This window comes from Apis cerana, linkage group LG13 (assembly GCF_029169275.1).
Source record: "Apis cerana isolate GH-2021 linkage group LG13, AcerK_1.0, whole genome shotgun sequence".
Lineage (NCBI taxonomy): Eukaryota > Metazoa > Arthropoda > Insecta > Hymenoptera > Apidae > Apis > Apis cerana.
Genome location: NC_083864.1, coordinates 3,974,059 through 3,988,364, shown reverse-complemented (window position 1 = coordinate 3,988,364; position 14,306 = coordinate 3,974,059). Strand labels below are relative to the sequence as shown.

The window sequence follows — 14,306 nt, the reverse complement described above, 5'->3', positions numbered from 1 at the left end:
CAAAAGTATAAAAGCAAAGTCGAGGGTCGCAAAGAATTCGCTGCCAATTTTAGAAAAATTATCAAGAAGTTCAAGATGGATCATACTTCTATAAGTATGTTTTCCTCGTCATCCACTTTTCCCTTCATCTTCTTTCAATTTTTCAACCTTGATTCTTGATTCCTCTTGATTCCTTTAAATCTCTCTAACGCTTTTCTTATATCGTTATATATATATATATATAAAACCATCTCTCAACTCTTTAACTTATCTCTCTAATTTTTTCTTTTTCTTTTTCTTTTTTTTTTTTTTTTTTTCTTTCTTTCTTTTTTTCCAGACCGTGCCGGAGAAAAAGACGATCACTTCAATTCCGCAGAATGGTACCACTGCAAAACGTCGCGTCCCACCAATCCACAAATCAAAATCGACGGCCAACAGCGAGGCGAATAAAAAAGCAAGGGAAGCTAGGGAACAAGCTCGAAGGCAATTGATCGAGGAGAAGAGACGAGCGATGCGCTCGAATGCGCAAAATTCCGAGAATACCGTAAAGATCTTCGCCCCCGATACGTAACGAAAAAAAAAAAAAGAAAAAGAAAAAAAATAATAATAATAATAATGGCGGCGGATCTGTTGAGTAATTTTTAGCAGCGTTTTTTGGTGACGCTTACGCCTCGAGCCAAATCAAATTGCGGTATTTTTTATGCATTTTCTTGAACAACTCCGAATCTCATCGAGCTGTCTGGCGAACAATTGGTCGAAGCTTTTTCATTGGCGATTAAATACGATGCTCATTGGTACGCGTTTGAGCCCGACAAGCCTATGTTATTAATAGTTTGATGACAATTAAACGCCCAGACTGCTCGATATGGAGTTGATTATAAACAATTACCGATATGCTTCGATTACAATCAAACTCGCTTTATATCGTTAATAGGGTTGAGCGTTGTGGGGCACCACACGAGCAATAAAAGGCCGATTCATGGTATATAATTGATAGATGATTAGGACGATCGATTTTTTTTAGAGATTGATTTTATATAAAATACGAGAAAGAACCGGAATCAGATTAATCAAGTTTTTAATGATTTTACGATATTTTATTAACGATGTTTTTTCGTCTCACGCTCTGTCTCACACACACGTTCGTTTCACTTCGATTTTACACGCTGTGATGTTTCGTGCTAATCTTGTTACGTTTTATATCAATTTACGCTCTCGTTCGATTTATATAATGCGATATTTAACGTTCAATCTACGAACGGAATAGCACAGTAATTTTGAGAGCATTCTCGGCTCTTTGTTTCGTGTTTCTTTTGTAAGATAATTACGTCGAGAAGAAATCGATGGTGAAAGAAGAAGTTATTCGATGAGAAAATAAAACAATCCGGATGATAAAAGAACGAATGGTAAAAGATATTTTGATTTTTCGTATTAGAAACAATAAAGAGACTGCTCCTTGTCTACAGGAATTTTTTTATATATATATATAAAAAAGAAAAAAAAAATTATTCGACCCGGATTGTCAGATCACGTTTCCATGTTGCGTTTCTTCGGCGATCGCGAGTAACTTATATTTATATATAAATTGCATGTGGAAAGAAACGATAAATGATCGCTAATGAATTTAAACTTGAAAGATCAAGAGGAGGATGAAGAAGTTTATAACTTATCCTGAACTTATCCTGTTAGTCACAAATTAGCAACTTAATAATAATAATAAACTTGGTTCAAGAATTTAAAGACAAAGTAATACTTGAAACATATTGGTTGCCTTGAACCGGATATATAATTCTTATCGCGTAGTTAATGTACATAATAATAAGTTAACAATGATCGTTTTACGAGCAAACTGCATTTGCCTAATGATGAGTTCTGTTTGCAAAAAGGTCGATGAACTCGATCGAAATCGAGAAAGGATATCGTGAAGCTGAAAATGAGAATCAAGAAAGATTCCTACTATTTTTATCATATGTATCGTCGTTTCTTTTTTCTTTTCTTCTTTTTTTAACGTCTCTAACGTTAATATTACTATTTTTTTTAAACTTAATCGCAACTTATTTTGATCAATTTGCATTGATTAACACCTCTCGCGAGGAAATCCGCCCCTCTCCCCCCTCCCCCCTTCCAAAAAAAGAAAAAAAGATATAGTATAATCGTTGAATCAATTCTGCAAAATACATAATAGACGGAAGGTAAAGTGTGTTAAGGGTCCTAGCGCGAAATCACACGTTTGTCTTAAACTGACATTCCCGTAGAGAGACGGTCTTGAGGTAGTTTAATTCCCACGTTAATTTTAAGATGTATCTGATAGATAAGCTGGCGTTAGCAGGTGTAAGTAGAGCTCGTCCAACCAAATAACACGCGCTACCTAATTAAATACTCGGTATGATGATGAGTGTGTCGCGATATTTTCACGATGGTATCGATTTTAAAGTACGCTGATGAATTTTATTATTGATTCCGTGCTCGTTGAAGGGAAAGGCAGAACAAAAAAATGAAATAAATAAATAAATAAAAAAAAAAAAAAAAAAGAACATTTTCCGAAGCGTCGCTTCGCACGCGAATACACGCAGGGACGACGTATCAAGCCGCGTTATTTATTGACTGTTAATTCCCTTGGTGCCTTGATTATTTATATACGTGTGTACATAAAATCGACTGACAGCCGACGACGGATACACGCTCGTCGATATTTACGTTCGATCGCTTTCGATCGATCGGAAGACAACAAAACGAGTCGATAAATGAGAATGAAATGAAGACACGAGTTCGAGAGCTTCTCTTTCTTCGATCAATTCGATCGATTGATTAATTTCATCCGCGCACCACTCTCGATCGAGGAGGCAAAGGAATCGAGGAGGTTATTCACTTTTGTTCTCATTTATCCGTTTCGCCTAAAAGAGGAAAAGTAATTTTCGGCAACGATCTATTTTAGATTTTTCTAGCGAGTTTTTTCCAAAATTTTTTTTTTTTCCTTTCCTTTTCCTTCTCTTTTCGTAATATCTCATCGATTTATTTCTTGACCGCAGCAACCGTGTACCGCGAACGACTGTATGCAATGCATGAGAGATTATGTTATGTGTGGCTGGAGAGAAAAACGAGCGACTGCAGGCAAATTTAATTAATCGTGTAATAATTTACGGAAGTCGATATTGTATTGTGTACATTGGCCAGCACAACAGAAATCAGACACGTATCGCAATTTGTTTTCTCTTGTACTCTTATTATTATTATTATTATTATTTTTATTATTATTATTATTATTATTATTATAATTATTATTATTAGTTTTCCAAGAATTGCATCTCGATATATCGTTTACGTGTACAGTCCGCGTTTAGGGGCTCACCTTAATCCACACGTAGTAATTTATATTCAAGACAAGTTCCCCCGTTGCTTCTTTTTGTAAGAACCATACACACCGCGAAGCTTCTCGAGAGATCGATTCTAAGCGTATACGAGGATAATCGTCGTGACGATTACATTCATCGATTCTTTCTGTCTCTGTTTTCTAATTTCTTCGAAACTTTCGTCACAGGTGACTATGATTTCTTTATGGAGAAAGAGTGCCCTGCGTTTTTGCTTCATAAGAAGTCGAACAATTATTCCGGAAACGGTAGGAAACGCAAGTTTTTTTTTTTTTTTTCTTTTCTTTTCTCTCCTTTTAACGTATTGTTCGAAGAGATTCGATGTCGCATCGACCGTCGAACGTTTCCCTTCCTCTTTTTTTTACACGAATAAACAATCACGATTATTTATTATTAGATAATAGTAAGCTGACCATACACTTGTTCTCAATGAATTAATAAAAAATGATAGAAAAAAAACATGCGAGCATTTTTGATGATTTAAAAATAGGACTTTAAGAAGAAACGAATTTTTTCAACAGTGTATCCTTCATTTATTTCTCCCTTGTATAATACATAATTTCCTCTTATCACTTACGAATACGTGTCGAATGTATCGTGTACATTTATTTGTATAAAAATTGTAGTAAAAAAAAAAAAAAAAAAGTACAATCGTAGTTATCGCGAAACAACTACGATGCTATATTTCGATAGAAAATCTGGGGAAGAATTTAATTGGCACAGATTCATTTCTGGGATAAGTAATACTCTTCGTCCGAGCAAAAATTTAATAACTCCGTGAAGAAGAATCACCGACCTTGATCCTCGATAAACCTCAATTTGGTTCCGCGATAAATTTCCTCTTTTTTTTTTTTTTTTTTTTTTTTTCCTTTCGTTCTTTCGTCCAACGGATCGGAGAGGAAGGAATATTATTTGGCATTTTCACTTTTCTGGCACAGAAAATCGTGATGCGGATATTCCAAAAAAGGCATCGATCTCGATGATGATATACAATTTCCCCAGTTTTTCTCGTTTCACGCGAGACAAATCAAAGTTTTCCCCTCGTTCATCTTGTCTTGAACTTTGTCGCTGGCTGTGGATTTTTCCGCCTGGCCACTGATTACTGCGCAAATAAACGTCAACCCGACCCCTATCACGGCACTATAAAAAGCCCAACCTGGAAGATAAAACATTTCTTTTCAGCCCTTTTTTTTTTTTTCTCGGCGATAGGGGGGCCAGATAAAGTAGAAGAGGCTTCCTGTTCATCTTTGTTCGTTCTCATTTTAAATTTCTACTACCTAAGGAGCATTCAGCTAGGTAGAAAGCATCGGCTTCCGGTCCACAGATCCTCTGGACCCTTTCTGCGCCCCAACCGGCTGGATACAAAATCATTCCCAACAGATAAAATATCCCTGACGGGGGAAAAGGATAAGTAGAATTATCGATGGATCGAAAAAAATTATGAGGCGTGCATTACATCGAAGTGTTACAATATTGGAATATTTATTACCAGCGATGACTTGCGCAACACCGGCCAAATTGAAGATGCTTTTTCTGCCGATGCTCTGCATGCAGCAGCCAACCAAAGCTGCCAACACCGTCATCGCCATAATCGCCAAGCCAAAAGACAGGAAGAAGTACGAGGCTTTCCAACAGCCTGGAAACACGCTGGAATCCGTGGCGAAGCCGTCCAGGTTAAAATTCGCGCAATGAGTCTTCTTCCCGTGCAGCCTGATGCAACGATTGAAAATTCCAACTGTCGGTACGTAGGACTCTGATCCATTCTCTGATAATTGAAAAGAAAAAGTAGAATAAAATAAAAAGCTATCGATATAAACTTTTTGTCAAAGGTTTTGAACGAATTATGCAAATACCAACGAAAGAGAGTGGTACGATCTCGTTAAAGTTCGAGTCTACGTTTCCATTTACGTTCCAATTAAGTATAAGTTGTCCGGATCGCACGATAATGGTTAGGAATAGAAGAGAAAATAGTTACTCGTGTCTTTCATCTGCGGTCCAATCAGCCATTTTGGAGTGATGAGGCCCGATAAAACGGCCATTAACGCCACCAGGGACAGCAACGTCCACAGCAAACTACGACCAGTGACTATCACATAGCACATGCTGCCGTTCAATTGTGTGCCGCCTATGCCATCCTTCGAGCTCCGAATCTCCCACTGTAAAAACATTTCCATCCCATGGATATTATTCCATAGAAATTCACGTCCACTGCGGTTCCCCAAGTAGCCAAGTGGTGGGCACACGCTCGTACGCATTTCTTGTAGGTGTAGAGGCTAATTGGAAAAGATGACTCGTGCGAGCGGTGGACACCCTTATCGTGATTCAGTCGGCTCGAGGGGTCAACGAATCGACGAGAGTGCGCAGTTTCGGCCAACTGCGCGGGAATAAATGCCGCTCACATATATTTCGGGGAAACGTTACGTACGGTCCCCTTTCCCGCGAACCAACGAACAGACCCGCATTAAAAGTAAAGTCGTAAGCTTGACCGCGCACCTCCTCCTCCTCCTCCCTTTTTTCCCTCTTACCGGTTTCGATTTTTTATTCTGATTTTGTGAGAATCGTAAACTCGTGCCCGCCAACAAAGCATCCTTTTCTTCGGTTCGCTCGTAAAACTAGCGAGTTCGCGACGATTCGAAGTAGTTTTCGATCGAACTAGAGGAGGATAGAGGAGGAAGATCTCTTGGAGAGTGTTTATGACGCGATTCGAAATTTATTGCCAATATACATCGGTGCCAATATTGACCAACTGTCTTAACTGTAGTATTCTCAGAAATTTTCTTTCAATCTTCAACGTCGTCTATTCGTTCGACCAAGAATCTTTCGATGATATGGTCGAGGCAACAGAGAGAGATCGATCGGAAACAACTCGCCCCTCCCTCAAAACTGACCTATTTCGCTTTCTAACTTTAGCTCGATCTAGGTTTGGGTTCCGTGAGATGATTTATCGGGCGGTGGCCCTTCGAGCGCGTGTAGTCTTCCGATTCTCCTCTCTTAAAAACCCGCAATCTTAATCGTTTTCGTTCATCGGATCCCCTTTGATGCACGCCGCGAATCGTATCGTGGAAAAGATAGAACGGATTCCGGAACTCTTTCTCTTTTGTCCAGAGAAGGGAACGAACGCGAGAGAAGTTTTCTTATCCCGTTCCTCTTGTTACAGTACTCTATTATACAATGTTATGTAGTAAAGAAAGAAAATTTGGTAAATATTTGAAAGTGGAAGAGGGGACAGAGTGGGAAAGAACGTGAACAAAGATATTAAAATGGAATAGACAACGGCGAATGATCGCATCGCATCGCCCTCGGCAATGGGGGCGTGGAGGGAGGGGCGATGTTTAATTAAATTCGTTCACGCTGTACATCTGCCGCTCTTATTTTTGTCATTTCTTGCGCGCGACCTCCTCGAGAACCACTTGAAGGGCCGAGTTTACTTAGGATCGTCCCTTAATCGCTGTTTGTATTTATACCGTCTCCGCGTTGGATTTAATGAATCCCCAAACACCGGAAGCGTTGATTCATCGTACCCTAGAAACTCCTTCGCAACTTGTTCGCTGTTCCATTCGAACAATCTTGGTTTCGACATCGAACATCTGTCGCTCGTTTAAAAAAAAAACACATTCGGCATTCGTGCAATCCTTTTTCCTTTTTTTTTTCTCTTTAATTTCACGATCAAGTGTCTCGTGAAAATGTTTGGCGACACGTGATATCGATAAATCGCGATTCGCGTTATCCGTTCGAAGAAGAACGGACGAGATAAGACCGATCAAAGCTCGCACGTAGGCCGACTACCATTCGACGGACAGACTCTCTTTTTTTTTTTGCCCATTTTAATCGTCGCGTCCATTGTTGGTGTCCATGCCACGCCTTGTAGAGTGCAGCAGGGGCCCATTGTCTCGCCACGAGTTGCTGAATTAATTTTCGATGTTCAATTCGTTGGAAAACAGCGGAGTAATGTAGGCTTTCGAGCTAAGTGGAACGAAATTCTACACGGAAGGGGGACGGATTTAAAATCGTCGTCGAGGTTAAAATCCGATGGAATTTCTGATGGAACGGAGGATTGGAAACAAGGCGAAGGGGAGAACTGGTACAGAAGAAGGAGATTTCCGCGATGTTCCTGAAATCTCTTCCTCTCGCATCACGGAATGCGATATCTTTCCTTTCCTCTCTCGTGGCCACTGGAGAGGCTTCGACCATTAGTCATCGAGCAATGGGTCCTCTGTCCGGCAACTCGTTATCAGAAAGGCGTAAGTCGACGGCCAGTGCGAATTCCACACTCGTAAATTCAAATCACACGTTTCCGCCGCCGCCGCCGCCCGTCCCCTTCCCCCAATCTGCACGCCACACGAAAATACAAATCCTCTTCCTCGTCATCTTCGCACGTTTTGATCGTTTTTAACGGCTATCCCTTCCGTCTCTTTACCTTCTCCTGTTTCGAAACTCGAAAATAACGCGGAGAAAAAGAAATTGATCGAAGAGGAGGGTGAAGACAAGATTGGACAAAATGTTGACAAAGTTTAAAACAATTGGCGTTCGATTACAGAAACACGAGACACCTACCATCGTTGCATAATCTAGCAACGATGCAGACCATCTGCAAGGCAGCTGTTGGACAGGTGCTCTCTCTCTCTCTCTCTTTTATTTTCGTTCCCTCTTTCTATCCAAAGATCCTCCTCCCATGCTCACTTTCTTCTTCTTCTTCTTCTTCTACTTCTCCTCCTCCTCCTCTTCCTCCTCCTCCTTCTCCTCTTCCATTCCTCCTCCTCGTTTTCCCTTTTTCTTTTACCTGCCTCCTCGTGGCGTGCACACCGTCGATTTTATCCGACGGTAATTTATCGTGATTTCAGCCCGATCGTGGCCGATTAAATATTTCGGAAAAACGATTCCTCGAACCTCTCCCTCGTAAGTTGCACAACGTAGTATAAATATTCCGTACATCGTTTATAATTGTGATTTAGTAATTTATCCTTTCTCGCAGGAGTATTCTCGAGGAGGCGAGTACAAACCCGTTTCTTTTTCCCATTTAACTCATTTTTAATTCGGGGCTTCGTCGATAGCGGATTACCAGGCTGAATCCCCTTTTGTTCGGCGGGCAGATTTACAGTTTCGTAGAACGATTTGCGTTCCTGGAACAGCCACGCCTATCTCCATGAATCTCTTTCGAAAGGGGTTGCGGCATTCCATCTCGGATGTATCCTTATAAAAAAAACGTGGGAGGTGTTGCGAGCGGTATCGCAACTGCTTTTCACCAGTATGCTCTAACCAAATTAATCCTTTATTAATCTCGAAACCTTCTCCTCTTTCCTTCTTTCTTTTTGATCGAATCCGATCGAAGGGAAAAATTCATTCCATTTTCATTCGTTCGTTTCGAGAAACTTTTGCCGTTCTTCTGGATTCTCCGCTCGGTTGGAGCCGAATATACGAGGGTTAAAGATCAACGATCGCGCCGATCGATCAGCAGGAAGTGCACGACTCTATTACTTCCGAGGCGAAATCCTATTTACAACGGGCTCGTGATAACAGTTGGATGGTTAGGCGCCTTCCCAGTGGAACGGCCGCGGGGATAATTAAGGTACCACGAGCAAGACGACCGAGCTTAACGGTGATTTCCAGCGCATCTAGCTAGGCCCGGCAATTAAGATAATCGCGCGCTACGTCTCTCTTTCTCTCCTTTCCCTCTTTCTCCTTCTGGATATCGATACCTAGAATTCTTCCAGAACTTTTATTCCGTACAATTCCATCTCCATCAACGATTCGTTCTCTCGTCACAGTTGTTGGAAATTTGAATAAATTGGAGATTAAAATACCAAACGGGACCTCCCCATTGTGAAAGCCTTCTTCGGCCTCTTCGTCATTCCTCCTCCCCTTCGACCTCTCCAGCTTCAATTAACTTGCTCGAGACACGCGGAAGGTGTTTGTTCAGAATATTGGCCACGGGACGCTTCTATTTTTCTCGCGGTCGCGTCTTTCCCTTCCTTCCTTTCTTCCTTCTTACTCCTCCACCATTTTGTTCCTGCCAGCCCCGGCTGGCTTCGAGACCAGCATAGCCAGTCGCTGTGTCATCGAGCCCCGATACATCATAAATATAAATTGATTTCTGGATACGTGTTGGTACAAATGGACTGCGTACGCGGCGCACACGCTTGCCGCGAAAGTCGTTGGCATACGCGCCCGGCCTGTGGCTACGTTCTGGAATTTTAATGCGCCACGAGGAGGGAACACGCGCGCGGAAAATGACGAATGAATTGCACGACGAAATTTCACGACGATGCTTACTTTCCAACCGCTTCCTTCCGTTCGCCTTTTACCTTCCGCCGATCGAGCACGAATTCCACGCGAATTCAAACTTTCCTCGATCCTTTCGCGTCGCACGGATTCGGTGGTCGATAGATCGGATAATGCATTTTATTATTCGTACGTTGGAGAGAGGGAGAGAAAGGTTACATCGATCTATGACGTTCATCCTGACGACGAAAATTGATATAACGAGGACGAGTGGAAAACTGTTGGATCGAGTCGCGCCATTTTCTTTTTTCTTCTCTCGAACGCATCTCAAGTGGCCGCGTCGAATTTAATTGCAATAGTCGCGGCGATAATCGCAATGGTGGAAGTCGCAAGTGGGCATTTCCTGAAGATCGCGATAAACCCGTCCGCGCAAAGTGCTACGAACCCGTACAGCAGCTTGATAAATCTAAACGAATCGCGCGATAAACACCACCGATTCCCACTCCAAATCTCGAAAAATTCTTATCAGGTAACGTATAAATAGACTTGGTAGGACGGGTGTCGAATCCTTTCTCTCGTCTCGTCTCGAGAAGTCGTTGTACCTTTGCCTTGCGATTTCCTTGGAAAACGGGAGCGTTAACGACCGATTACGAATCGTCCATTCGTAAGATCGTCGAGATCGCCGCGAGGGCTCTCGTTTTTCTCGGTAGAAACCGCCAACAATGTTGCTCGCGTCGAGCCAGCATTAGGATGCATCGTGCATCGCTTTTCGAACGACTTGCACGCGCGTTGCCGTCACTACGAATAGAGGAGGTGGATCATCCTCATCCCCCTGTCACTTTCAGTTTCTTCCTCCTCTCCCCCCTTCCTCCTCCTTCGTCACGAGTCGTTGAACGAACGAAATCTTGGAACAAATTCGCCTCTCCTTTCGAAAGTGATAGGAGGGGTCTCAATTATTCACTTGCACTTATTTTAAAATTGGCACGTGCAGTGAGTCACGTGTGGCCACTGTTTACGATAATATAAGTAGTGCAGTGACGTAGTCGTGTTAGTCAGACCACACAGAGAGTACGGCGCAGTTAGCGGGTTTAAAAGGCAGAGAAATTTCCGGACCAGCTGTTTTCCAGCTATAGACACCAGCTTATAGTTCCCCTCCCCGCCTTTTGTTACATCTTGTTCCTTTATTTCCTGTGCCCTTTCGTCTCCCTGTCGAACGATTATTCAAAGAAAATTCGCGTGCATGAAATTCACGAATGAAATTCATCCTTCATCGTCGAACGACCGTCTCAAAAATTGTTTCAACGAGATTCATCGATTTATCGCGACGGTCAATTAAGGAGAAGGGGAGAAAGGGTCTAATCTAAGGGAAGAGGGTTAATTATTTAACGGAAATTCATCGGCGCGTGACCCAGTTCAAGATCAAGACGCGTTCCTCTATCTGGCCGCGAAGAAATTGGGTAACTCCCTTTTGTTCGTGCAGCTCCTCCTCGTACGAGTCGCCCGCATTCCTCCGTTAGGTACTACGTACTGGGGGAAAAAGCAGCCGGAGAGCCCTGCTCCTCTCGAGGGGGAGGGCGGGAGAGGAGGGAAGGAAGAAAAAAAGAAGAAGAAAAAGCAAGAAGAGGTGAATTTACAGGCGAGCGTGGCCGTAATGTAGTCGAGCCTGCCAGTTCAAAGCGAGCTCGCGTACGAAGACGCAATTCGATTCACGCTTTGAAGCGTGTGCAAAGAGATGCAAGGGTACGATGTCGAGTAGCGTTTGCAATTAGCTTCTCTCTCGTCCCGTCGCTCTATTTCCAGTAGGGGGAACATCGAAGATGCTTGGAAAAATGATGGTTATTTATTATTATTAAGCTCGAGTTTTCAGAAATAGCGAAATAATACCCGTAATGTCGCGTGATATATTCGAAATGTTAAATTCGAATATGTACAAAGAAATTTTCGAGGAGTATGCATCGTCCGAACAATTTCTAGAAGAGGATTACTATTGGTGAAATGCAATTTTCGAGCCGCGTGTTTCAAAGACGCGTATACGTTGGACGGAATCGTGTGTCTCCCTCCCCTCCACTATATATTGATGACGCATCTCTTCTCCTCTGTGTACACACAGAAGCCGGCTCGAATAAGCGCGCATACGTGTGCAATCGTTGTCGAGACACGCGTGTCCACACGGCTCGCGAGGGTGATATCGAAATACTATCGCTTCCCACGCGAGGAGGAGCCTCGATTCTGTCTGGCCGGCCGTTCGTTCTCCGTTCTTTTTAACGTGCGTGCGTAAAACCCTCCTCCTTATTGGGAAACTTTAATGGCTAGACCACGGTTTACACGCCGAGCATACTTTATACCTTCGACCATATTTGTCCCACGATTCATATCGTGACAGGGAAGACGGATTCGGTAACGAGCCCCTCTCGCCTCTCCCGACAATTCTCCATCCTCTGCGAAACGATAATTCGAGTTTTTCTCCCGCGAGTCGACACTTCTCGCTTTCTAATTTCCTATAATGAATAATTGACCGAGGAGCGCAGTTTTCAACGCATTTAAAAACTTTAACGCGTGCAACGGTAGATTCCGATATCGTTGTAAAATCGCATTCTCGGAAAATGGTGTTACGGAATTTCTTTCCCGCGAAACTCTCTTTTCCTTTCTTCTTCTCCTTCTTTTTTTTTTTTTTCTTAAATTAACGATTGAAAAATCGTCAGAAACGATCAAGAGCGCGTTAGAACTTGATTCCAGCGTGATAAATCTTCGTCTAAGGTATGTACAAAATTTTATCACGCGACTGTTTATTCCTCCTCCCTTTCGATCAAATATCGTGGTATTTTTTACCTACTTATTTATTTCTTTCTTTTCAGGACAGCTCTGCCGAAGATTTTGCAAGTAGGAGGCGAGCCAAGGAGAGGGGTTCTATCTTCTCGGCCGATAAAATTGAACGTTTTATCAAGCACGCGAAAGGCGAGCGAGGGAGAGTGTTTTCGCGCGAGAGGAGAGCGTGTCCCCGCCTCGGAGGAGGCGTTATTACATCGTAGAAATACCTCGGCGGACCGCGTTCGTTCGCCACGTAATAACTGTCATAGGCGTTTGCACCACGGTTGGGATACACGGTCGTGGCATGGGCCAGAATCGTCGTCGTGGTTTACCAGATCGTAACCAGATCTTCGAGTTTCGAGGTTTACGGCCTCGCGGACCGGCTACGCTCGACGGAGATGGTGGGGGCGTCGCCAAGTTTTTTAATCGCCTATCGTGAGCGAAATAACAACGAACGAAACGAAATTCGTGGCAATTTTTTTCCTCTCCCTCCCTCCCTCTCTCTCTCTCTCTCTCTCCGACAAAAAGAAGGGAAAGAGAAGAGGAAGAATTCGAAGAATTCCGCAATTTGGCGGAAATATTATGCGGATTAGTACGCGTTTGATTACGCGACTCCCCTTGCTATCTCGTTTCACGCGTTTTTTCGTGCCGTCTCGTTGATTTAAAAAGAAGTCAGGAAACGGACTGGAGCAGACAGAGGCAAAAAAAAAAAGGGAACGTCCCAGCGAAATAAATTAATTAATCGTTCTGCTGTCGCTTTTGTTTAAACGTAATTCGTTCCAATTTAACTACCGTCGTCTAAAGTAAATTCAACGAGAGAGAGAGAGAGTTAGAAACGTATTATATAAAAAGATATATATATAAAGTTTCGAATTTCCTTGGAGTTCCTTTGTAAAACGATTTCGTGGTGTCGCGAAGCGAAAGTTGTGCGGGCGTTTGTTGTGTTTTTTCTTGTCGATTGTGATCGAGCGAAAGGGAGAAGAAAGGGAGAAGAGTCGAAAGCATCCCGCGAAATGCATAATTCATTGGGTGGCGGTGGTGTTGGATCCCTCTGGTGGTGGCTTTACGGCACACCCCAATGCCCCGCTGATGTAAACAGTCGTAAATTAGTGCAATTGGCGCGCGTTGGTTCACTAACGTGTGCTGCGGGAACCGATTTCATCACCGAGAATTTTCTCGCATAAATTTCGCGAATTCAAAGAATGTGAATTCTTCTTCTCGAGAATCGTGAAATTTCGTCCGTTGGAAGGAACAATTTTCACGATGCTGAATCTTTGATTTTCGAAGATCCGAATCTCCTTCTCGAGGGACGATTTCGAAACCAAGGCCAAGCTCGAAAGCGTTTCGCGCTCAAAGCCAAGTCAATTGCATCGGGCATTAAAGGATCGCGTGTGTCATTCGAGATCCGGCTATCAATGGGGTTGCCTGTTTTGCATCGCAAAGGACTGCTCGTTCTATTGTTCGCCTCTCCCGATAATTCTGCTCTCCGCCGGAGAGCAAAAGGAAATAAATATTCGATCATCGAGGGGACACGTATACCCATCCACTTTTGACTTACTCGCCTTCTCTTCTTTCTCTCTCTCTCTCTCTCTCTCTCAATCTCAATCTCATCAAAAAGAAAAAGACAAAAAGGCACGCGAACGATTCGAAAATAAATTTTTCACCCACCTCGGTCCTCGTGTTTTCCTCGAGCAACGCAAAAGAGACCACGAAATAGCGAGAACCAGTTTTCCACTCGTCCGATTGTTTTATGGAACAACTTTGGTTTTTAATTGGCGTTTAAATTATTATTCGTGGCCAAATATCGGGAAACTGTCGGGAGAGAGCGTTTTCTCCTGTCAAAAGGCAAAGCGAGCTCGACGATCCGCTTCGCTACACGCGACGCTGCGCGGTCAAAGCGCCGAGCTGAACTGAAGCTATAACCGCTCGAGA

The 14,306-nt window shown here is 42.9% G+C and overlaps 2 protein-coding genes across 5 annotated transcripts in view; one reads left to right on the top strand and one right to left on the bottom strand.

Moving 5' to 3' along the window:
• Positions 1-2,513, top strand: part of LOC107998799 (disks large-associated protein 4) — a 32,289-nt gene extending 29,776 nt beyond the window's left edge. For all 4 annotated transcript variants that reach the window (XM_062083651.1, XM_062083653.1, XM_062083654.1 and 1 more), the window contains one exon: positions 317-2,513. In XM_062083651.1, coding sequence (XP_061939635.1) covers positions 317-550 — 234 coding nt within the window. In that variant the 3' untranslated portion in view covers positions 551-2,513. The remainder of the gene's footprint in view (positions 1-316) is intronic.
• A 1,343-nt stretch (positions 2,514-3,856) lies between these two features.
• LOC107998845 (LHFPL tetraspan subfamily member 2 protein) lies at positions 3,857-14,306 on the bottom strand. The gene is made up of 5 exons (XM_017058354.3): positions 14,043-14,306; positions 5,323-5,503; positions 4,837-5,112; positions 4,625-4,738; positions 3,857-4,503 (listed from the first exon to the last, which is right to left on the bottom strand). The coding sequence occupies exons 2-5, from the start codon at positions 5,447-5,449 to the stop codon at positions 4,361-4,363; spliced, it is 660 nt and encodes a 219-aa protein (XP_016913843.1). The 5' UTR covers positions 5,450-5,503; positions 14,043-14,306; the 3' UTR covers positions 3,857-4,360.

Bases quoted from the DNA above. Each gene is read 5' to 3' on its own strand.
- LOC107998845 (XM_017058354.3), bottom strand. From the start codon at position 5,449: ATGTGCTATGTGATAGTCACTGGTCGTAGTTTGCTGTGGACGTTGCTG. The intron at 4,739-4,836 runs GTAATAAATATT...TTCCCCCGTCAG, and splicing joins TGTTGCGCAAGTCATCGCTG to GGATATTTTATCTGTTGGGA. The intron at 4,504-4,624 runs GTAGTAGAAATT...TTTATCTTCCAG, and splicing joins CCTAGCTGAATGCTCCTTAG to GTTGGGCTTTTTATAGTGCC.